This window comes from Drosophila simulans, chromosome 2R (genome assembly GCF_016746395.2).
Source record: "Drosophila simulans strain w501 chromosome 2R, Prin_Dsim_3.1, whole genome shotgun sequence".
Lineage (NCBI taxonomy): Eukaryota > Metazoa > Arthropoda > Insecta > Diptera > Drosophilidae > Drosophila > Drosophila simulans.
The window spans coordinates 17,734,992-17,759,405 of NC_052521.2; the positions used below are offsets into that span (position 1 = coordinate 17,734,992).

Below are 24,414 nucleotides of genomic sequence, written 5' to 3' on the forward strand. Positions count from 1 at the left end.
CGGATTCGGTGGGATTGGAAGCCCTCGGCCGGCCCTTCTTCTACAGCCGAGCACCCGTGTCGAGCAGCCGTGTCCAACAAGCGTGTCCAGCATCGGGCACGGGCCCAGCCGGATGCCTCGGCATCTACTGAATATGTATGACTAGCTGTCGCCGATCACACGTCACACACCAGCGGCCGCCAAGCTGGCAGATTTCGCCGATTCTCGGATATTCGGATTTGGATTCGGATCGAATCTGTGTGTGCAAATCGAATTGTGGATGTTTCACACGTTCAGCGGCTGCACTGGAAGCTCGATTGACTTGTTTGCCGGTTGGAGTGACGAGTTCGATTGCCGCGCTGCCTCGTCCAGCGTCCACTGACAACCAGTGGTTACGTGTTTGGTCGTAATTTGTTTAAATTCAAAATGTAAACCATTTCGTGAAACGCCAGCGTTTTAGAGATGGGGCAACTGTGGTCCTCCGCGCGATACTATCGGTGAAGAGTGAAATAACGCACTAACGCGACACGCCAAAATCTTTAGTAGGGGGACTCCCAATTAATTTGGCGGTAATTTTGAAATTGTTTTGTTTTATAAATACTTTTCAATTGCATTGTTTTTCTGTTTAATTTGAACTTATTAAGGAACATTAGGATACTTGGGAATCTGCAACTCCAGTCGCATATGCCTGCGCACTTGGCACTCGAGAAAGTCCTGAACATTCCTCATTTCCGGCTGATGGCATTTCTCAGCATCCGCTTTCTCATACATCTCACTACGTAGATCCTTTAAATACCGGCGGGGTTCCTGGATTAAACGGTTTCTCTTCTTAATTGCCACCCAAGAAAATTCCTCTTGATAGCCCGTTGAGCGGCATTCCTGCTTCAACGGTTTGTTTGAATCCATGGTGTAGCCTTTGATATGAAAACATCTTGTAAGACTATCAACTCAAAATATTTACCTACCCCAATCTGCGTACAAACGCAAGGCATTTCGCTTTCTAGAATGAAACCCCTTTGAGACTGATCCATTATTTGAATGTGCATCAATAGTTGAAATTGCCAAGCTTTGCTGCGCATGCACAATCTGCATGAAGATAGATAGTAAATATATCCACCAGATTATTCCAACATACTTCATTTTAAGCTACAAATTAAACAGTTTTGGCAAAGGCGCTTCGATCAGAGTTTCGTTTAATCAATTAATTCGTTTAGTTTAGTCGTTAATTAAATTAGCTTAACAGTTACACTTAGGAGACTAGTAGGTGCTTATGAGTTAGACCGAGTTCTTCAAGTTCTCCAATATATATATGCATATTTATATATTTATATGTAAGTGTTTTTTGTGTATTTTTATAAGAATCACTGTTGTCTGTCTGTTTCTGTTTCTGTATCGGTTTCTGCTTCTGTTTCTGTCGCAATGTCTGCTGCCATAAGTCGTTGAAAACCTAAGCTACGCATACATTTAAAGTTAATTACGTTCTGTAAATGGCAGTTACATCAAGTATAGGTATATTTTAGTAGTTAGGTAGTACATTAATATTCCCTCCTTCGTTCATTGCCACTGCACGCAATTCCGCCCTGATTAGCATTCCTCGCACTCGCACGTCGTTCACGCCTTGAGAGATTTACAACTTCTACATCAGCCGCCAACTCCATGCCCCCAGAATCGTCCAGAGAGCCAGCGACAGGCCATTCAATGCGGCTCCCGATCCGGCACTGAGATGTCCCAGCTCCCGCTCGTCCACCACAAAGGCGGGCTGAGCACTGGCGGGCGTCTGCTCCATGGCAAAGTTGCCGCGGCTATTCCTGGCCAGGCGCTGGTTGGCCAGCTTTAGCTCCCTAAGCTTCTCCTCCAGCTGCAGGACCTCATCTGATAAAAGGAAAGCATTCAAATGTTATATAGTTTTCATATGAGTAAAGAAATCTGCACATTACTCACTCTTGTTGACACCCTCGATATCCTGAACCTGCAGGAACATGGCCAGCGAGATCTCGTAGACCTTGTTCGCAGAGCTGATCTCCCGCTTGCGTCGACCGAAGCCCACCTGGTTGTTGGAGCACTGGGTGCCGAGGCACTTGTCCAGACACACGTTGACCGTGGCACGGAATTGCACGTACGACGAGTCGGGGAACTTAAAGGCCTTGAACTTGGCACTTAAAATGTCGCCGTCAATGGTGTTGAAGTTCTCAAAGAGATAGGGATCCACTGTGCAGCTAAAATTAAGAAAGTTAAGAACTTTATTGAATGCATTCAGTTCAATATATTGTTATGTGCAACACACCCCTTGAAGATCAGCGTTTCCGATGAGGTATGCGTGTCCGTCACATCCAAATAGTTGACACCCAGACCATAAACAGGTGCAGAGTCCTCATCCAGATTGATTTCCATGGTCAAAGGTGTGCCCTTTTATTGAGAAATCTTTAATATGAAGGAAGATATGTAAGTTAAGTTCGATTTACTCACCGACTTCACAGTCAAATCCCTGGTGAACTTCTGACCATCCTGGCTAACGCCAATTGAGAGTCGTGGCTCGGGGGCCCGCTTGGTCAGCGATGTGGTGATCTCCAGATCCCTGCAAGCAAATCGAGTCAGTGTATTCTGTACTCCCGATTCGAGGTCTTAATGATCGGCGGGGCAGGACGCCGCCAATAAGGTTGTAAATCAATGTCGGGCAACGAAAAACAAACATTGTATTCGATCAGGGAATCGGGGGATCGGGGGCTGTGGGCAAGTGTGTGGCAAAAAAAACCGCAGACCAAAGACTTGGTAGAGGGACCCCGACACGCCCCGCAATTAAATTGACTGTGGAGGTATTAACGCATGTGAAGCCGCCGGCGTCGATTTGGCGGCTAATTACCTCCTGGTAATGGCAACTCTCGGAAAGGCCCAAGAAAGGAGATCGGGAGTAAGGAACAAGAGTGGGAGGCAGTGAGCTGGAATAGGTTTGATTTATGGCCCTCGGTTGGGTCTAAGTCTGGGCCGGACTGGGCATTTAATATGCCATAAGCTTTTGCATAGACTGGCCATAAAATTGTGCATAGATCCATTTTGCATTTATGGGCAATTAAAAGTAGGCTAGGGGAAGCTCTCGAATCCGGAGCGTGCCTGCCGAGGTACTTACTCGGGTTCCTGGAATCCCGCCGGCAGCACATCCCGCTTGACCAGGCCGTGGATGCCGCCGCTGGACGTGGAACTGGACCCGGTGGTGGCATTCATCATCACATTATAGGCGGGACTGGCGGTGGTGATGCACTTAACGCTGACGATCTCCTTGCCGCTGGTTGACTCGATGATGATTTTATGGTAATACACCTTCTTGCCCTGGAATGGAATCGAAAACCAAGAACGAGCTAGTGGATTGCGCCAAAGGAGCAGTGGACCTTTCCTACCGTCAGCTGGTTGACCATCCGCGTTACGCCGCACTCGTAAAAATCGCTGAGGGAAAGGCGAAAAACGGCCAGGGATCCATCGATTTGCGGCTGGCATCGCTCATCCGGATATCCCTTCAATCCCTCCAAATAGATCTGAGGAGCACTCTGATCCTTCGACTCCGCATCCGGCAGTCCGATGTCAACCCGCATCTGATCCTCCGAACAGTGCACCTTGTGGGAACCTGAAAAATATAATATGAAACCAAATTGGTTACTTTATGTATATCTGTGCTGCCGACATTCCACATTCTCTGCTACGAGTATATTCTAAAAAGTGGGCTAGCATGTCGTCCAGTAATCGGAGCTGGACTGGATTCTGGATTCTAGACTGGCTAGCCGGACCACGCCCCCTTATCATCATCATCGCCGTCGTCGGACGTTGACGAGATGAACCCGGCTGGCAAACACTAAACAATTGCCAAACGTAATTGCCGTGCAGTGAGGATCAAGTTTGTGGCTTAAGTCTTTTGTTTTCCTTGCACTATTACACGGGAATAAAATAATTATCAAATGAACCAAAAATTCTACATATTTGGTCTTAAAATAGGTTGTGAAAAATTATACTTTTTAATTCCAGAGTTTTTCTTTCAAAATAATAATGATGTTAAGATTTTTTATGTAGCAATTAGTTTCGTAAGAGGAACAATGAAGATTATATTCCCATTTTTTCTTAGTATTTATCTGAGTGCACCACTCTGCGTTGCCTATTATCGAGGTGGCTTAATAAACCCGCAGGGCTACTTTCTGGGGCCGGTGGAAAGCAAAAACTTGGCATTAGCCCAAGACACACTCACACACTGCTTTGGTTTAGTTTGGTGGGCTTTGGCTCTCGCTTTGGCATAATTTTAGCCCGGACCGGGCAATCAAATTCTTATTACCGTCGAACATGTGTAGTATGCCACGGAATTATCGGCTTAAATGCTCTGCCGACGAAGCCATTTGTTTTGCAGGATTTGTTGCGGCCTGTGGGACTAAGGCATTGGCATTCGTAGATGGCAAACACTAATTTAAATAATTGACTCTAACTACTTAATCTCATACTAATGGCCGCGGCAAATTCGCAATTCCTGGGCGGAATCGCATTGGTAATACGAGCCGCGGACATGCGATAATTTGGCTTAATTAGCCATTGCGAGAGTGAAATCTCCACTCCAAACAATGAGATCGGGCAGTAAATGCGGAAAAGCGCTAGCCGGGGCAATTAAAAAAAAAATGGCAATGGAACTGCAACGACTCTTGTTCTCCCAGCCAGCAAAACCCTTCGCCACCGCCTCCTCCGTTGGAGAAACCGCCGCCTTATTTCCCCCGCAGTCTGCGACTGTGTAATCCGAGCAACTGCCTCAAGGTGGGCGTAATGCAAGCGGCGCCCGAAGAAATTAAAATAAGAGTCAGCCTGCCCACAAGCGGCAGCTCAACTTCCGCCAAGAAACGAGGTCTGGCTCTAGAGGATGCAGAAGAAGAAAAGAAAGAAAAAAGAGAGTGAATGAGCTGGAAGACAGAAGGAAAGCCGCCAATAAAACAAATACCACGGCAAGGGCATTAATAGAGAACTAAGGACGCCGGAGATGAGGCGTTGAAAAGGCCTGATGGACTCTAAATTACACACAGACATGGCAGCCAGCCATTCAATTCCTCCGAGCGGATGGGATAAGATGGCAGTGTGACTGGGAATGGTGATGGAAATGGGATTGGGATGGAGGATAAGGACGGAGGCCCCAACTACGGAGTAATTTGGTAGTGGCAAACAGGTTGCTTCGTTTCTAATCAAGTGATCTGCGGTCCCATAAATATTGCTTATTTTATATTTATATTCTTAAATTTAAATACGCTGCTGTTCAGTTTTCTTACTATACAAATTTGCATAGATTGCTGCTACCAACTTCAGCTATCTACATATTTTTCACCTCTTCTGCTGGGAGAAGAAGTGAGAGAACTCCACGAGAGGATGTCCCAGAGCCCAAGTCTTGTCCAATAAAGTTGTTGGCTCTTAAAATTGGCTAGTGGGCGAAGCGGCCGACTGCAGTCGGAATAATTGAATTTCAAAGTATCTTGGCCCTTGCCTGGCTTTTCCGCAACTTCTTTTATTGAATTTTTATTGCTGGCCGCTGATTACAATTTATTTGACACCGTTTTTATGGGGCAAGCCAACTCGTGAGAACCCTAAACCGCTTCGAGACAAAGTCAAGACTTAACCCACATTCGGGAGGAATCGCTGTGGAGCAGTTTATTGGGGGGCATCACCGGCACTTGAAATCAGATTGAGTGCCAGCCAAGTGGGAGTCCGGATCGAAGACTGAGTGTGCCGAGGCATTAGCATTTAACCTGCGAACATGACAAATCAGCAAAACGTGCCGCATGGGCCACATGGCCACATGCCCCGCCGCCCAATCATGTAAGCAGCATGTCGTTGCCGCAACCGTTGAGCGTAGCATAAATTTCTATAACAATAAATTTAAAAGAAATAACATTACAGCCGAAAATGACCCGTAGCGAAGTTCCCTGGAAAACTGGTGTTGAGTATGGGGAGCAGCGGCAGCAATTCGGGGAGTCATCAACGGGCGAACATGCCTCGAATGCTCGAAGGTGGATAGACAGACAGGACAGCCAAGTCAGCACCACTCTGCCAAGTGGCTATAGCCATCCACCTATAGCTATCGCAATCAGCAGCCACGACAATGTTTTTGGCCCCAGCTCTCGGCTCTCCTTCAAACAATTTGGCAACAAATGCGCGCGCACAATCAAATGAATGCACAAATCAATAAGACAACAACTGCTGCAACTGCAACAGCAAAAGCAACAACTGCCGACAATTGCAACGTGCAAAATCGTTTACAAGCCACGCCAAGTCAACTCGAGCCGCAGAAGATTCCAAACGCCGGCGAAGAGAACGAAGTTTGGGCCAAAATAACCAAATCATTGCCATGCAAATGGCATCGTTTTGTGGCTGAAGTCATCGCCAGCCTCCCCGACTTTTCCACTTTTTCCGCCAAGGAAGAGTAGTCGTGAAAGGTGGGAAAGACATTTCCTCCTGCCACTGCCTGGATTGCACTTTGTCCCCACTCAGCTGGTCTACACTGCAAGATAAATCCACAAGAAACCTTCTATGTTCTGTTCTATATATGAAATGGCTTATTTAACAGTATATATCCGTAATAACCAATGTATTTCGCTCAGTGCAGCCTTGGGGCCGGGGCAATGTTGCAACAATTGTTTCCCGGGCCAATGTGTCTATGTGTGTGTGTGTGTGTGTCTCGTCTGGGATTGCAAGTGCAACTGCAATTGGAATCGCAATCGCAATTGCCATGGCCATGGCCACGGCCAGATTATGCAATTGTCTGACTCGGCGTCTTCTCACCCTGCACACTGCACCCGCACCCGCACCCTGGTAATCTGCCTCCTCCGTCTGTGTCACTATGGCAGCCCCTGTGTGGGATTTCAGTCACGTTTCTGGCTGCTGGTGGCGGATGAGGATCCGCGGATGAGCATCGGATCTGGGCTGGATCGGAAACTCGAAAACTGTTTTCGGCGCTCCTCCTCGCGAAGAAGTGTTAGGCCTGGAGGCGTCTCTCTCCACTCAGCGGGAAATGCAGGATCCATTCAACGGGAGGAATTAAACAAGCGATTTGTCAGGTGGGTTGGAAGGGGCTGGTCCTGAAGCAGGAGTAGTATTGGGACATAGCGGTGGTGGAGGTGGAGGTGCCATTTGTGACTTTCACATTTATGACAAGACTTCTTCTTCTGATAGCGCATTCTGGCCGCACATACACCCGCCTGGTAACTCGCGGAATTACTTGGCCTGGGCCACTAACTTGACACACACGACGCACGATTATCATCAATCTTGGGTTGGAGCCACAGGAAATACAGGTAATTTTCCCGCACCCCCCGCTCCATGCCATTTCCCCCCCACCAAGAACTCGGCTTGCAGTTAGCCTCATCATCCTTTTCAGTGACCAATTACACTTAACGGCCATGCATACGAAATAAATTAGAAAACCTCAACTGCAGCTGGGTAATGGGATGGGTAAATGAAGGCATGGTTAGCCATAGCGTTGGCTCTCCATCAGGTCAGCGCCAGCCGCCTGCCTGGTGGGAGTTGTCCGCTCCTAATGGCTCCCCCAATATGCTAAGCAGTGTCAATGTGTCAATGTTGCCGCGTAAATCCATCAAAATGCGACGGGAACTCAATAAACAAACGGGTTTAGCCGTTCCTCACGAACAGCAGGAGGTGTGGTGCTTATGTGGGGGCATGGTGCTTCGGAGTGGACACAGACGACAACCAACTGCAAATGTGATAATTGCAAAGCATTTAGTTGCAGTATTAGAGATCCTCTGTCTAGTCGTTCACCCTCTCTACCAGGAAATCCATTTCGAAGCCCACTTATACACTTGGAAAATATCTATATCTATAGGGCATGGACTGAACTTGAAATAAGATGCTAGTTATTTAAAGTACAATATTAGAAAGATTGGCTTGGAGTGCCATAAAATAATATAACCAATCCGAAAACCAAGTAGAATAATCAGCTAGGAATATTATTATGATTATTGCTATTTAGCTTTTTCCCTTTGGAATTTAAGATAATTTCTAGAATTATTTTCAACTGTTGAAAGGGTTTTCCCTGTGTACTTTCCCCATCTCATCGTGGCCTCTTCGTGTTACTCCTGTGTGTGGAGTGAATACAGTGGCAGTCAGTTGTATGCGACCGGCGCAAATTGCCATTCGTTCCATCCCTCAAACGCTCTGTCAATGGTGTCGTCTTCGTCATTATCGGCCAACAACTTTTTGTTTGTTAATTGTTTCCAATGACGCAATTGCCGGCTGCCATTTATAGAACTGCGATTCCGTCAGCTGATTGCGTCAGTCGTCGTCGACTGGCTTCCACCAAGTGCCAGCATCCACAGATCTTGGCCACTTCTCCAACTCATCATGCCAAGCCGATAGTCGAGAGTCCGGAAACAGTGAGCTCCTCCACACATTAAGGCCAAACAGCGAGCCAATGAGTTGCGCTTCTCGGGCTCCTGTCTCATTTGACCGCTTAAATTAGAGGCCAATCGATCACTGGGCGGACGGAGCTGGGCGCAATAAACATGCCTGACAACTGGCCGCACATTTGGCCATATTTAAGAGATGAGATGCAAAGAGCTCCTCCTCCCACTTCTGGTTGCCAACTTGTTGCTTCTAACCGATTTGCGGGAACGGTAAATATATTCAGCTACCAACGACTTTGCCTTGCACTTGGCGTGAACATTATGCGCAGCTGGCTAATTAAATTACACAACAGTTTGGACATGAGTGCCGAAGCAGCCAGCGGATGAACAGTAAGCAAACCTGGCCATGACTTTGAGTTTGTGCCCAAGGTGGGGATGGTGGCTAGTGGATAGTGGATGGTGGATGTGGATAAGCTTAATGCTCAGGCGGCGTCAACAGATGTAAATGTAAATGTTGCATGCAAAAAGCTGCGCCATGCTGCCACCTCATGTGGCATTGTGCAGACACACGGAACATGAGGCATGACTGGACTGCTAGGCCGGATGGCTGGACCAGCTCGCCGGATCTCAGCTCGCTTTTGGCCATCATCGTCATCGTCCGGCTCATCCACATCCTTCGCCTTTTGGTTTTCGCTAAAAACTTATTAATTGCCAAGGTGAGAGGCAGTCAGAAAATCAAGTTGGCTGCATCTGCATCATCTTGTTACGCGATGTGGCTTCATGGCTGTTCCTGCCTTGGCTCGAATTAATTTGGCCTTGTTAGCCCGGCTTGATGACAAATGCGTGACGTAACTGTAAACACGGTTGGGCCTTGGCATCGGCTCCCTTTTTTTATGCTAAGCTCCCTTGACAATTTGTCGCTGTTTCCACGTCACGTTCGCTGTTCACCTGTGCCTGGGTGCAACCAACTCAGTACAGTGAAGACTCCTTTAACGGATGCAAGCTTTAGCATGCCAGCAAGTATTTGTTGCAAAAAGGAATGTTGTTTGCATAGCTTGACTTTTACAAAATATTACTTTTAAGTACCATTCCCTTGCCTAAACTTGTTTAACATTGCAATTCTAATAGCTTAATTTTGAAAACACTTTCCATTGACTTTGATCACAAGTAGCAGCATTGCCAATATCTACTGTACTTCAATCTCCAGCCCATTCAGTCATTCTTTCGCTTATTTACACATTTTTCAGTTGGCGGCGCTTCAGCACTTGCTAAATTGTTGGTTTCCGCCTTGGCCGGCACTGTGGGCCAACTGTGGGCTCCTGCTCCCCCAGCTGTGGTTTAAGCCAAATTGCTGCTGCCAACAACAAGATCAGAATCAGCTAGAAACGCGGGAAGAACAAGCTGCATTTACCGCTAAGAAGTTTTGAATGAAAGCGAGTGGCATTGTTTCTACCCTATTGAGTCATTTTGCTCAGAGATGCAGAATGCGTTTAAGGTCGGGGGAATTAAATGGCGGGGAAAGACTGGGAAAATTCTGGCTAATGGGCCTTTACGTGCAACCGCTCGTAACTATGGTAACTGTATAGCGAAGACAAATTAATAAGAAAATACTTAGAAGAGACTCTAATCATACGAATTAATTCAATTGGCAGCACGAGAAAGTGTTGTTCTTGTTGCCGTTGTGCTGCTGCTTTTGCTGTGTCTTAGCCATATTAATCGCATGAGATGGCCGAGAGCAACGAGCCGAGCGAAGTTTTCCTTCTTTCAGTGCCCGATGCGGCATATAATTGCCTTTTCTTTTTACGTAATCGCCCGATGCCCGATGCCTTTTTACTCTTAATTGCCCATAAAAGTTGTTGCCGCTGCCGCAAACGAGAGTTTCATTGCAAATCTCATTTATCAAATGAAATTCCAAGCGATTCCAATCTGACACATTTCTGTGGGCGATGACACACAAAAATATTTGTTAGTTTTATACCACTCGATCGGTCATTAATCAAACGATCAGGGACCAGACCGACTGGACCCAATTGAGGATCGACACCTATTGAACCCTGGAATCACAACCCCAATTGCTAATTGTGGACGCGGCGAGCAGCTCTCACAATTATCGATGGGGTCAAAACATAAATCTCCTCGGGGGTTAGGCTAATCAACCCGTGCGGCCAAGGTGTCTGTGGCAGAAACGAAATAGAAATATTTTGTAGTTACACTGGGCGAAATTAAATAGCCTCACGTTGGCTACGAAGTAAATGCGAAGTTATAAAAATATGTTCAAAATTATTCGCAATTTCCTTATAAAATTTTAGAGGCACTGAAGACCATAAGAAATTTAAATAAACATTCCAAATTAAAAAACTTATAATACAATACTATATATTTCTATGTGTTGCTTGTGAAAGTTTTCCAATATAAAGTTACATTTTCTTTTTAGCGCCTACAATTTTATTATCTATCGTAAAGCCGCTTTATTGGTAACCTATTTTTACAAGTGCTCCGGCAAACTCACAGATACTCCACCATACATATGTATATACATATATGGGACAACCGACTGACCAAGTGACCGCCAGCCAAAATAACAACAACTTGGAAATTTATTGCTGCTGCTCGAAAGACTAGAAAAGCTGGAGGATAGGGAGTACACACACGAGAATTGTGGATGCAGGATGGGCCATTTGAAAGCGGTAATATTTTACTTAGCATGGCGGAGCCTTAATGCCCAAAATCGTTACCCGTGGGCGTTGTCTTGGTCACATTTGGGCATTGGCCATTTACCATTTACCAACTGCGCCAACTGGCTGCTGGAGAGGATACGCGGGCGACACGGTGTCGTGTTTGGGCCCACACCTGCAATTGACATTATTATTTGGTTGCGTGTGCCGACGACAACTGGATGCATCCAAGGAGCACACAAACACACAGAATGCCGCAAAGGGAAGAGTGGGCCAGCTTGATTTATAATTGTCCAACTGGGTTTTTGGGTAGACATTCCATTCTACGCATCTTGATAAGTGCGTACTTTATGACCGGACTTGCGGGTTAACTTGCATCTGGCCACGGTCATCGCTTGTCCGCCGGTCGCTACAAACTTGTTGAAAGGCACTTGGCCATGGTGCATCGAGCATGGAGCGTGGTGCATGGAGCATGGTGCATGGAGCATGGAGTACTCCTTACCGGCGGAGATCGCATGCCTGGCCATCTGGCCACGTTAATAACCGTTTTTGACATGCCAAGCGGCATTATTAACAGCATTTTCTTCTCCTTTTATTTATATCTCTCGGCCTATTCGCCTCCTCTTCACTTATTTTGTTTGGATTTCAGTTTGTGTGTGTTTGTCTGCGGCGCTTTTTTTAATTGCGGGAACGAAAGGGAGGAGCGGTCTGGGCGACATTTTAATTGAAATTCTACGGAAATACCATGAATGAGTGCTGTGGCAGCAGCCAAGGGAAAATCTACGGAGAAATCTCTGAAGCTCGTTATCTCTATCTTCTCATTTTGGAAAGCCAGAACCGCAGATGTTATTATGCGTCATCTATCTGCAATCTAAGTACAATTTGCCCTTGAAAAAAGCGAAACCGTTTCGGGATTGGAATGCAAAATCGCCTGCTTCCTGGATTCTCAAGTTTGAGGGGGCGGGGCAAATTGCTTGATTTGACCGCCGGCTAACTGTCTTCGCCCGCTGCAGCTTCCTGGTGGTTTTGCATCTAATATACGGGGTACTTTCATTCGCAAAGGGTATATTGCAATCGTGCAAATAAGTGCACATAGTACTTTTGCATGTCTAATGGATTTACGGCACATTAGGCTAACATTTCCATGGCGTGCAACTTTCCCACATCAGCACATTAAGTAGGAGTTTAATGACACACTAATAACTTTAACAACCAATGATTAGTATTTGAATTTAATACTTTTAAAAATACATTTTTGCTATTTACTATATAGTGTGTAATTCATTAAGACAGAATCTCGTGCAAACACCGGGTATCAACAAGTCTTAAAATGCCGTCCTTGACGACCTAACTTGTTCATTTTTGGGATATGCATCTTGGGCATTTCTTTTCAATTACCAACCCACCAGCCCATGCGGTAACCGCCCCTCCCCTCCCCACCATCCCCCTCCTTTGTGGTTGCGGTTAACTCCCCGCTTTGCCATGTAATTTGGACTTCAAACGCATTCACGTGTTGCAGTTGATGCTGCTGTTGATCTTTCCTCCTTTTTTTGTGAGCAGCTGCAGGCGCATATCAAAAGACTCAGAACACGAACTGGCTTCTCGTTAGCTGAGTGGCCAAGAAGCTGGGAAGCTGGGCAGCGCTGTTCCTCATCGCTGGCACTCTCCGCTGACTTTGATCCAGTTCATTTGGCAGTGCGCATTTTTACAGTTGCCCGCCGCATTCGTAAATTGTGTTTTGGCTCGGATTCGACGGAATGGAATTCAATAAATTAATTAACAACATTTTTTGCTGATTTTATCACGCGGACACTGCTTTCCATGCACTGATGAGCGCAGCCATTAAAAGCAGAAAGACGGATAATTAAATGGCAAATTTTAATCAGGTTAGCCGAGAGAATCTCAAAGGCGGCGGGCAAGATAAGAAAATAGAAACTACATAATGACATTAAAAAGTCGCCCTCTTCTAGGCTTCGCTTTTTAATGATTTTGTTATTGTTGTCATTAAAAGACAGGCATAACAACAAATACAGCGCTCTAACTCTCGCTCAGTTAAATTTTTTCCTTTTTTTCCTTGCAATGTCATTGACTTTGGTGCGTGCGTGTGCAAATTGTGTTGTGAATTCTGGCGGAGCCACATGCGATAAAAAACGCGCAGGTACAGTGGATACCCGTGAAAGCGAAGATTTCAAGAATGTCAAAAAAAATCATGTAAATCTATATCTATGTGATTTACATGCAGCTTTTGACATCAAATATATCACTTCACTCATATATATCTTTTATTGGATTAATGTCTTTTGGCCATGAAGCAAATATATTATTATTCCCTATTAAATTACATTTTAATTAGACTATTAATTTTTAATAATCAGGAAATATTTACTGAGAAAACTATTTCTCAGATCTCAACTTCATTCACTTAATAACAGCATAATAGGTCAATTTTTATAATAAACAATATTTGGCTTGGGGCTCTTACCCTTTTCGCAGCAATAATGCCGCCTTTTAAAGACAGCCTGCTTTGCATTTAAAAGACAGACAGCCGGTCAGTGACTCCCTCACAAAGAGCGACAGCCAAAGCTCCAGGAGAAGAATTCGATTGAAAAGATTGAACAAAGAAATATATAATTCCTTTTGGCCAACGTTTTGATTGCGCAACAGAATTGATTGTGTTATAATGCGAATATAACCCAAGAACTTTGGGTGATCAATCTTAAAATGCAGCCAGGGTATTAACAAAGAAATGCTGTGCAGTGCAGAGCTGGAGAGAACAAATAAATATGATAAATTTGCCACATGCAGTTAGACACATGCAATTTATCATGCGAGCGAGAGGGGAGAACGCTCCCCGTTGTTGCGGGTCAGAGCGTCTAATAGATTAAATAAATTTCGCATAAATTATGCAATTGTGGCAAGCCATAACTCTTTGTGCCCGCCCGAGGGGCTAGCCAGCTTAGCTTGCGTTACGCACTTGGCCTCGGTTTCGTCTATTCCTCCATTCTAGCCATGTTTTCTCCTTTCTGCCTTATTAATTTCCATGTGGAGCTGATCCTGTTCTGGCGCTTCTCAAGATGCGGCTCCGTTAGCCCGGCCTGTCGGCTGCGTTTGAAACGCTCTCTACGCAGCTTGCAGTTTGCATTTTGCATTTCGCATTCGGTAATTAAAAACCCAACGAGCCGCTTGGTGACTCCAACTTGGCTCTAACGGTAAGCGGGCTGCCCACCAGGATTAGCTACAGGTTTGCTTTCTTTGCGGTCCCCCAATCGCCTACTACTACTACAACTACCACCACCACCACCACCGGCACTGCTCCGGATTTTGCCCCGGGGCAGTTGAAAATTTACATAATATTTGCTCTAGATTCCATCTTGTCCCCCCGGGCGGCTTTCACACGCATAAACCACAAGTCAGGCCGAGATCGGAGGCATCTGCTCCATCTGCTGGCGGCTTATCAGGCCTCATAAATATGTTTGGCCATGCCTTTGGGCCTGAGACGCTTGACAATTTCTGCAAAAGCGTCTCTGTCTCCGTTTTATTTTCAACTTTTTGCGCACTTTTGGTGAGAAATGGGAGCGGAAATTAATGACCGGAGTGCTGGAATCTTTGGCATGCCACAGTGGCTGTGGCATCAGGTGCTTTTGCTGCGGAGCGTTTTGCGAAAGTGGTTCGCAGATTGAAGAGTGGCCAAAAGATAAGTAGTTGATCGGAGATCTCATGTCGAAAGTGGCTATTTTTATATTGGCCGAGACCTGTTTTGCAAAAGTTATAACGCACGGCATACGAGTGTCAATGAATAAAAACTTTATTACCTAGTCGCGAAAATATCAATTTGATGAGCGGATAAACAGATAAAAAATTGTTGCTAATACAAACGATAGTCGTTCGTTCATTAAAATAATAATTATTCAGACACGGACATAAATGCGTCAGTACATTAGGTAATCAACTTTGATGGCAAAGCTGTCTACCAACTTTGTAGTAAGTAACTATGTAAGTAACCATTAAAATTAAAATGCTTGATTGGATTAAAATTGAAAATCGAATGTGTATATAAATAAGCATGAGAGAAGACCATTGGAATCAAAAAACCTTGTAGAATAAACAATTGAATGAGCTCAACACAATTTCATTTTAATTTAAAGCTTCGTAAAATTCCCGAGTTAAACTGTCTATTTGTTAGGCCTTTATTTAATTTTAGTATGCGAACCAGAAAGTGTGTTTGCCACTGTGAATCGTCGATACAGTTCTCGTATATAGTATTGAACCTCGCTTTGGAGTGTCTTGATTTCAGTCGCATGCCGCAGGCCTTTGTCTAGAGTTCCCATAAAATTATTCAGTTTCGCCTTCTTAGCAGTCATGTCCACATGCAAAACATGCAAATTTGCAGCAGTTGCAGTTGTTTCGCTCGGTTTTATGTGGCCATAGCCATTTTTTGCTGCTGCAGTTGCTGCATCTTGGCCTAATACAATTAGTCTTGTGTAATACGCATGCCTTATGCGCTGCCAGCGGTTGGCCGGAGGAGTGCCGAACCCGTTAGTGGTCGAGTACATATACAGTTATCGGTTGCACCACCAATGCCGCCGCCGCCTCCCTTTCTCCACTTTACGCAATTCGCGCCACACGCCACACACATGTGCTGCGGAGTCGCCACCGATTGGATATTGCCTTTGGGGAGCGTTGCGCGAATTGATTGTGGCCAAAACGGTGGTCGAAACGGCAGCAAAAGTTGAAAGCCTTTTAGGCCGACTCTCTCCTACAGTTGGATTTTGTCAGATTTTGCGTTACTGCGCTGTTGCCACATGTTGCCAAAATGGTCAGTGCATAACGGTGCACTGCAACATCCAACTAAGCTAATTAATGCCAAAAACAACAGACACTAAAGAAAAAAACAGAAAAGCCTCAATCCTGAAACAATCCCAATCCCAATCCCCCAGCCAATGCAAGTGAAGTTGTCTTTGTCTCGTCGCCCCGACAATCCGATTATTATTCAATAAAATGCGCCGGCGAACAAAGAGATGGCCAGCACTTGATGACAAATGCCTGGGCGGCCTGGGCTGCTATCCAAAAACAAAAACAGAAACAAGAACAGCAACAAAGTAAAGAATAAAGGGCGCTCCGCGTACTTGTTGGCCAGGCCAACTAACCAACTTCAATGGGCTGCTCCCAGTTTGATCCTGGACTCTTGGCGGAGCCCTTAAAGCGAGCCGCCTCTATTCGATTTGCTCGTTTTGTTATCGCCAGCTTTTAATCTGCCCATTGCCGCGAAGGTCTTACCCAGATCCTCTGCTTCATCTTGGCCACGTTTGCCCCACAGTTTAGGCCGGGTTCGGGTTCTTCATTTCTTTCTTTTCCAACTAAGCCGAAACAGGCAATGCATGGAGGCATTGTTTTAAAGCCGACGACCTTAACCCCTCGTAACCTTGCTGGAATTTGCTATTAAGTAAGCGAATTGCTCACAAGTGTTGTAATTGAGTTGGTCAAAAGTGCAACATGAGTTTATAAATGTAGTAGATGTAGTGAAGATAAATGTGGTAGTAGTGAAGAAGACTAAAAATCGATTGAAGTTTCATTATTGACTTTGCTTAGATCCTTAATTTCTAACTTCTGACCTCCTTGGGCAGCCTCACTATAGATCATTAATCTTTATATAGAGCTTCCCACTTAAAGCCAGCCCGATTAGATAAACTTGTGGTCGAAATTTCTCTGGGTCAACTGGCACACTGGGTGCCATTAATGGGTTAAGAGTTCGGTGTGGCTGAGGGACAGGACAGGTTGGTGGGACTCAGACTCAGACTTAGATTCAGATTGCGGTTCAGGTTCAGGAGCATCAATGTAGCAGACACGAGTCCGCGGCCGAGGCATCGAGGCTCGATTTTATTAGCTTAGCAAAAGGCTTTGATTGTTCTTGTTCTTGCCAATGCACTGCTGCTGTTATGGCCTGTTGCGCTTGTCTAGACGGGCAATTTTTCACACACACAGTTGTTGTTGGCCGGGCCAAGACACACAGCGCACAGCACACAAGACACAAGACGCAAGAGCACAAGACACAGACATTGGGGAGCTGGACTTGCTCTAAAATTGGCATTTTTCGCACACATAAGGCAAAAATGTAAAGCGAAGTCAAGTCAGGAGACCGGGCCAAAGCCACATCTTCGGCCAAAGTCGAAGACCAAGTCGAAGCGGTTTATTTGCCTTGTGTGGCATCAGCTTCATCATCATCATCAGCAACGTGGTCGTCGTGGTCATCCCATGGACTCCAGCCTTAACTCTCCGTGCCCGTGCGCCCGCTGGCATAATGTGGCGCAGCCTGGACATGGTCATCCATGGACATGGAGTCCCGACTCTTAGCTCTTTGGCAATTTCTTTATTATTACGAGCGTTTCTGTGGTTGTCCTTTTAGGCCGGCTGTCACAGATCCGCTGATCATTATTGTTCCTCCGCACAGTACACATACTGGACTCCTCGGCCTGCCCACAATGCAATGTCAATGTTTTGTCTTAATGCGACAATGCTCGATCGAATGGCTGGCCGACTGGCTGGCTGTCTGTCCGTCCTGTCTCGCATGTTATTTAAATGGCGAAGGAGGTTTGGGGGACCTGCAGCCTGCCGGGTAAACAATTTATTATATTTATATGGCCAGTTCATATGTTCGTTCTGGCCATAAATTAAGCGATCTTCGACTTAATGTGGCGGCTGCACAAGGTCGCGTGTGCTTTTTTATATTCCCCAATCCAGTCAGTCAGTCAGCAATTAAGCGAGTTAATCGCAGTTCGATGATTTGTCAGCTGCCCCACAGAGGGTGGTATATGATGATTGGAGGATGACTGCCCGGTTGGCTAATCGCCGGGAAGGTCAGTACCTCGGCTTCATCAGTATGTGCACTCGAGTGCGAAGTTCTCCACTCCAGCGATGACATCATTCGGTGGCAGTTGCTCGGAACTATAGAGGCCAAGAAAATCATGTGAGATCAAGCAAATATCTGTAATCACTTCTGAATCCATACATCTTTTTTGTGAAGCCCAAAAAGTACCTTAGATATTTGTAGTATTTGTAAACTAAATAAACTACTTTCAATGAATACCACTAATTGCTTACTATTGTTGCTAACAATTCAAATCTCAGCTCAAAGAAGACAATGAACCCACTATTGAACGCTTTGGTTTTTTTTGGGTCTGAGTCAGACTTTTACTTTCCCTAATGCAGACAAACAAAAGTTTCGCTTTAGTTAAGACAGCCACGCCCCCTCAGCAGCGCCGCCCAAACCCGCTTACCCCTTATCATCCAGCGCGACTGCTGTGCAAGTTGGCAAGTTATAATTTAGCTTTCAGCTTTGGCTGCCGAAGAACGCTGAGGAGCTGAAACTCGGACTCTCGGTCTCGCTTGGTTCGCCCGTAAATTACAGCCTCGTCTGCACCGTTTCTATATATGTATATATATATATAAATATATATATTTGTTTGTTTGTAGCCCGCGAGAGAGATGTTTTCGTATCGGCTTTATGTATTTTTAGGCTGCATCTTAATTCCCGGGACCAGTTCGCCTACACAAGTCGGCGATTGTCGCCCGTTTTGGCTGTATTTCGCCTTTAATTCTTCATTTTTTCTCGCGTAATATTTTTTTGCAGTTAATTCTCCTTTCTGATTGCCTTTTAATAAGACAACCCCAGCCGATTCTTGACCAGTTGAGTGTGGGCTTTATGAGTGCTGCCCCTTTTTTTCGCTTTGTTTAAGTATTTTTCTCGTCGATATTATCTTGTTGGCTGGACTGTGCTTTGTTTTTTATTTCTTTGTATTATATCTTATTTTTTTTTTTTGTGTTTTGGCGTGTCATGTTGCCTTCTGAGCCCCAGCACTTGTGTTTGTGTAGGTGTCTTGTTTGGTCTTTTGTTTTTTCGCCGCGCTCGCTTGATAGTTTGTTTAGTCGTTTGTTGTCTTGGCTGTGTAAGGCAACTTGCAGGGGCAGGCAAGTTAATGACTAATGTGTTAGGGCTTTCGAGGGATATATGCCTTATACAATTTAGCATTAATATATGGCAGGAAGCGTAAGAACGAGTGAGTGAATCATGACAGAGCCGCGCTGCCAAACTTCATTAAGTCGCCGCAAGTTCGTTGCCTCAGTCATTCGTTTTTTTGACCAAAAAAAAGCCCCAGCACGCCCCCGACAAAACCGAAAATCGTTTTATTCGACCATCACTCCAAATGGCCACAAATTGTGTGTGTATGTGCACTTCACGACCAAAAACGAGGTCACTTTGTCGGGTTTTCGACAAAATCGAAAAGAAAAAATAAATACTTTTTGTGTTTCATTACGCGAATGACATCATGCCGCGCTATGGGAGCTTCTCAAGCTTTTTAGCCTTGCACTCCGCGATCTTAACTCTGATATTTATATTTAAATTGTTGCGTATAGAAATGAAAAAGAGCTTACCTTTGGCCTGGGCTAATCCGCAGAAAAGGGCCGCCAGCCACAGAGAGCGCCACATTTGCATTGAGAGCAGCATTTTCCAAAATTTCCGGATCTAATTGGTCGGGGTAGAAACGGAAAGACAAACGGCATATTATTACAAGCATTTCGAACGAACCGAAGCCGAAGCAACGGCACATGCTCCACAAGCGGGCCAACATTTTATTTGTTATTTGTATTCTTGGCCTGGCCTTTTTGACGTTTTCACAGACACAATTCATATATGTAGGTACATAACATATATATGTACCGCACCGCAAACACACACAGCGAGTTATTATGAAACAAAGCCAGAAGAGAATGCCCGTCAAGTGGCTTGCGGCGACCGCTCAACAAATCAAAAACCAATGACAACGGCAAATAAAAAACGAAACGAGCCGCGAACCACACACATATCACACAAAACTCGGAGCGGGTCTTACTTGACGGCTGCAATATGGGGAAAACTCGGAACTCGAGACTCGGAACCACACCGAAGAGCACACCACACGTCCAAGCTGTTCGCTAGTCGCCAGGCAACTGAGGCTCGGCTCGGCTGCAACTTCATTAGCTCGGGGAATCGAGAGCCGGCTTATAGAGATGCTGACTCGGTTTCAGAGCAGAAGTCGGTCTTATATGGCAGAGAGTGCAAAACTATAGTGGAAGCACCCAATGTTAACCAATTGGATAATTACCCAAATAATATGTACCAAGTACGTATGTATATAATGGGTATAATGGGAATTATCGCATTATAAATCTATATTTTAACCATATTTACCTTTTATTGGTAAGAAAATCCTTCGAAAATATTTTAAAAATTCAAAATAAGATAATGTTGAATAATTATTTAACAAACGGAGTTTTAAAAAGTTAGCTATAAACTAGCTAGTGAATCAACGCTCTTAGGCATTAGAGCGTGGACATTGGGGAGAGATGCTAAGGCGCCAGCTAGCCCCTGGCTGTTCACAGTGCATAAATAAAGGCGGCAATTACGAAAGTGCTTCATTACAATTTATGGATATACTTGAATACATTTAGATAAGCAGCGCACAAGTAAAATGACCCACTGTAAGTCGCTCTCTCGCACGGAGCATCTCTGTCGCACGGCGAAAAAGAGAGCGACTTTAGCAGGCGAAGTTAGCGAAGTTAGCTTAACCGAGAGGCTGTAAAATACGGTAAAAGGATCGCTCTCTCAGTAGCGCTCTTTGCCGCTCACTGCCGGAGATAACAATCAGCCGGTAAGTTTGTATAATTTTTTTTGTTTGTCCCATGACAAAAACTGAGAAATTGTGGGAGCAAAATCTTACAAGCAATTATGCAATCTCGTCTCCGGCTTTTTTGTTGCGATTGGTGTTGTTGTTTTTGTTGCACTCGCTATTGTTGTCAAAACAAACATTTATGTAATTGCGCTCGCTGTCAGCACGAACTGCCGGTTCGTTCTCAACGGCCACAGATGAGAACAGGGAAGTAATAGTTTAAAACGAGCTAAATGCAACAGATGTTATGGATATTTTCCCTATATATTTCGCTATATGTACTAACGGTACACTTACACTTCCACCAAAAACAAAACCGTTCTTCAGGCTGGTCATCATCAACTGCATTTTCCAGAGCCCAAGGCGCAGCCCGTCAACCCAATTTCACACCTCTTGATTTCGCGCGAGCTTGGGCATTATTCATGATGCTCCTACTTGTTAGTTTTCCAAACCAATGGCCATCCCATCATTAAACGGATTAAAAACATTTATTTGTGCATATGTACTGGCCATACACTACTGGCCCTCTTGAAAAACGGTAAATGACGTGCAAAGGCAACCAGCCGAGCGCACTAATTTAATTTCCTAAATTCACCTCAAAATGCCTTATTATTACTTTGTTGCACCACTTGTACGGAAATATTTAGCTCAAGCATCGGCCAATGTTAAATTAAGCACAAATTGTAATAATTAAACACTTGCCACTTGCAAAAGAAATTAACCAAGTTCCCCGTTTCTCTTTGCACTCAATTCGCCGATCTGGCAAGTCTGCGACCAAGCCGAAAGAGGAATGGGAAAGAACCGCAACAGCTGTCATCTCGCTCACACCTAACGGAATGCGGATTTCCGAGAAAAGCGCAACTTGCGTTATATAATTTTATGATTTCACAGATATTAAAGTTGAAACATTGGACATTTAAAGGCCGGGAAGTGTGCAATATAGCTAAGAAGTAAATATACTGACACACGACCCGTCCTGCAAATGTTTATGTTTTTGCAAGCACTTTTTTTTTCTTTTTCGATGCTAATTCTTGATATTTTCAGGCCGGTGAATGTGCAATATATTCGAAAAAAAAAAAATATTGACTCATATACCGTCCGAAAAATGATCTAGAAATTTCGATTTTTCACTGTCTTGCCGCCTATTGCAAGGAAAAAAACTAATTACTTTGCTCAATGATGATTCTTTTTAAAGTAATTCGGCCGTCTCAAGTGCAATACAAGTTTAAAAATGCAGAATTGCCCTTGTGACGAACCAAAACGCTTTAAACTTAATTCACATTATTTATAATAATTTAAAAATTTAAATTGTTAGTATTAGGCAGTTGCTAACATTTTAAGGCTGTGAAAAGTGCAATACTCAATTTAAAAAAAACAGTAGTGCCCCAATGCGCAGCAGAAAATTGTTGGCTAGATCGATGTCCGGCAATATTTTTTAAACGACCACTCGCGACGACTCTCGGAATTTGAATGCCGGGGGCAAAGAACGCAAAAGAAGATCCCGAAAAGGAAAAATCAGAAAACGGGACAATATGGAATGCAGAGGTTTAGAGCGGGATGACAGTATGAACTTCGAACTCTCAAAACATCCAAAGTTGTTGCTTTACTCTACAACTTTCGGGAGAGAGAATATTCAAAATGGCGGCAACGCGCGGAAAACGGAGGAATTCGCGAGACATACATTTTTTTTAAACACATATGTATTTTAAGGAATGCTCATTAGCCTATAGAATAGCAAAAAGAATAAATTTTTTTTTTTGCCCTTCGTTTTACTATTCTTAGGTTATGGCAAATTTGATGAAATATCACATTCTTGTGTTTTTTTTCAATCTGTGCACTTTGTGGTTAGTTTTCTGCAAATAAGTAAAAAGCGGTTATGCCAAGTTTGTTAAACACACAAACATTAGCATAACAGACTTTTTACTATTTTGAGATTATGGCAATTTGAAGTTCACATTTTTGTCTTTTTTACTTTTGAATCTGTACACTTCGGTGATAGTTTCTAAAAATATATTAAGTATATTTCGCATATTTTGCAAAAAAAAAAACACACAAAATAGCGCATCATACTAATATAATTTTAGAAAAAAATTTATGTTCATTAGCTTATAATATATTTTTTTTTGCCCTTCGTTTTACTATTTTGATTTTATGGCAAATTTGATGAGATATCACATTTTTGTTTTTTTTTTTCGTTCTGTACACGTCGGTGTTAGTTTTCTAAAAATAAGTAAAAGTCGGTTATACGGTTTTGTAAAACACACAAAAAAAGGCATAACAGACTTTTTACTATTTTGAGATTATGGCAATTTGATGAAATTCACATTATTGTCTTTTTTTTTAATTTGTACACTTCGGTGGTAGGGGGATAGTTTTCAAAAAATATATTAAGCATGTTACACAGATTTTGTAAAACACACAAAATAGAATAACATACTTATATAATTTTAGAAAAAACGAAGTTTTAATGAATGCTCGTTAGCTTATAGAATAGCAAACAGAAAATAAGTAAAAGTCTAATATGCGAATTTTGTAAAACACACGAAAAAAGCATAACAGGTTTTTTATTATTTTGAGATTATGTCAATTTGATGAAATTCACAATTATGTCGTTTGTTTTAATCTGTACACTTCGGTGTGAGTTTTCTAAAAATATATTAGGCATGTTACACCGATTTTGTAAAACACACAAAATGGGGCTAGCATACCTCAATATTTTTAGAAGAAAGTTGAGTGGCGGATTTCAAATGCAAAACCAAAATTTTCCAAACTTCAACTTTAATACGACGTTAAAATAAATATTAATAGATGTAGTTGGGAAAAGCCTGAAACTGCAGTGATATTTTTGATATACCCCGCAGGTAAGTTTCTCAAAGGGCTTGGTTCCAAAAAAGGGTACTATACAACAAAAATTACACCTCTCTGAAACCAGGCACTTGCGAAAATCATGTCTAGATTCCTCAACATTTTAATTGCCTTACCAGGAGAGCTAAGCTCCTTCTCCGTCGACGGTCAAATCGAAAAGAACGGACTGCAGAATTTCATTGTAATCGAAACCTTGGTGACAGTGTTAGAAGATGACCAAACTAATGTAGGCAATAAGAGTGTTTCTGTGTGTGTGGGAAAACGCTCAATTTGACTAATACACCAATAACATAACCTCACTTTGAAGAGTCAATGTCCTTACTGCCTTAAAATTTAACTGCTAATCTGTATAATAAGTACAGTCGCACATGGGAAATGAAAACCCATCTGTTAAAAAAAATCTTTGTCTTATATGAGTAGTTACTTTTTGATGAAGCACTAACAAAAATTCGGTTTATTTTTACACTAATACCATTCCGTTGATTTATACTACACAGTCAAGTATGTATGGGAGTGTGTAAGCAGAGAGCGATTCTAAGAAATCACTCAAAAAATACATGCATGCATACATACGTAGGCAAAAAACTTCGCATTTTTGCTAATAAATAGCATTTTTTTATTGAGAAAAAACGATGCATTTTATGAAATAACTTGACTCAACTTTAAAAGACATTTTGCCGCCAATACCAACAATTATTTGTTAATATTATCAGCTTATTGCAATGCTAATTTAATTAAAATAAAATGTGAAATTTATGCAAAATTCATATGTACATATGTACATTAATGAATATGCAGATTTTAAGACTCCCACTCAACTCATTA

The 24,414-nt window shown here is 43.5% G+C and overlaps 2 protein-coding genes and 1 long non-coding RNA gene across 3 annotated transcripts; 1 reads left to right on the forward strand and 2 right to left on the reverse strand.

Moving 5' to 3' along the window:
* Positions 1-562: 562 nt before the first annotated feature.
* Positions 563-1,119, reverse strand: LOC27209323. Its single transcript, XM_016184764.3, has 2 exons — positions 945-1,119; positions 563-893 (listed from the first exon to the last, which is right to left on the reverse strand). Exons 1-2 carry the CDS (start codon positions 1,117-1,119, stop codon positions 619-621), a joined length of 450 nt encoding a protein of 149 aa, XP_016028716.2. The 3' UTR covers positions 563-618.
* A 36-nt stretch (positions 1,120-1,155) lies between these two features.
* LOC6735400 lies at positions 1,156-20,025 on the reverse strand. The gene is made up of 8 exons (XM_016181496.3): positions 19,909-20,025; positions 19,451-19,541; positions 3,372-3,595; positions 3,104-3,303; positions 2,446-2,554; positions 2,264-2,385; positions 1,921-2,195; positions 1,156-1,851 (listed from the first exon to the last, which is right to left on the reverse strand). The coding sequence occupies exons 2-8, from the start codon at positions 19,521-19,523 to the stop codon at positions 1,616-1,618; spliced, it is 1,239 nt and encodes a 412-aa protein (XP_016028717.1). The 5' UTR covers positions 19,524-19,541; positions 19,909-20,025; the 3' UTR covers positions 1,156-1,615.
* On the forward strand, positions 6,191-24,394 carry LOC123327053. The gene is made up of 3 exons (XR_006541513.1): positions 6,191-7,043; positions 7,159-7,280; positions 21,492-24,394. It is a non-coding gene; the product is annotated as an uncharacterized LOC123327053 (long non-coding RNA).
* Positions 24,395-24,414: the final 20 nt, after the last annotated feature.

Coding starts and splice junctions, on each gene's coding strand:
- LOC6735400 (XM_016181496.3), bottom strand. CDS start 19,523: ATGCTGCTCTCAATGCAAATGTGGCGCTCTCTGTGGCTGGCGGCCCTT. Junction 2,386..2,445: donor GGGATTTGACTGTGAAGTCG/GTGAGTAAATCG, acceptor TCTCAATAAAAG/GGCACACCTTTGACCATGGA. Junction 2,196..2,263: donor GAAACGCTGATCTTCAAGGG/GTGTGTTGCACA, acceptor TCTTAATTTTAG/CTGCACAGTGGATCCCTATC.
- LOC27209323 (XM_016184764.3), bottom strand. CDS start 1,119: ATGAAGTATGTTGGAATAATCTGGTGGATATATTTACTATCTATCTTC. Junction 894..944: donor GCGTTTGTACGCAGATTGGG/GTAGGTAAATAT, acceptor TTCATATCAAAG/GCTACACCATGGATTCAAAC.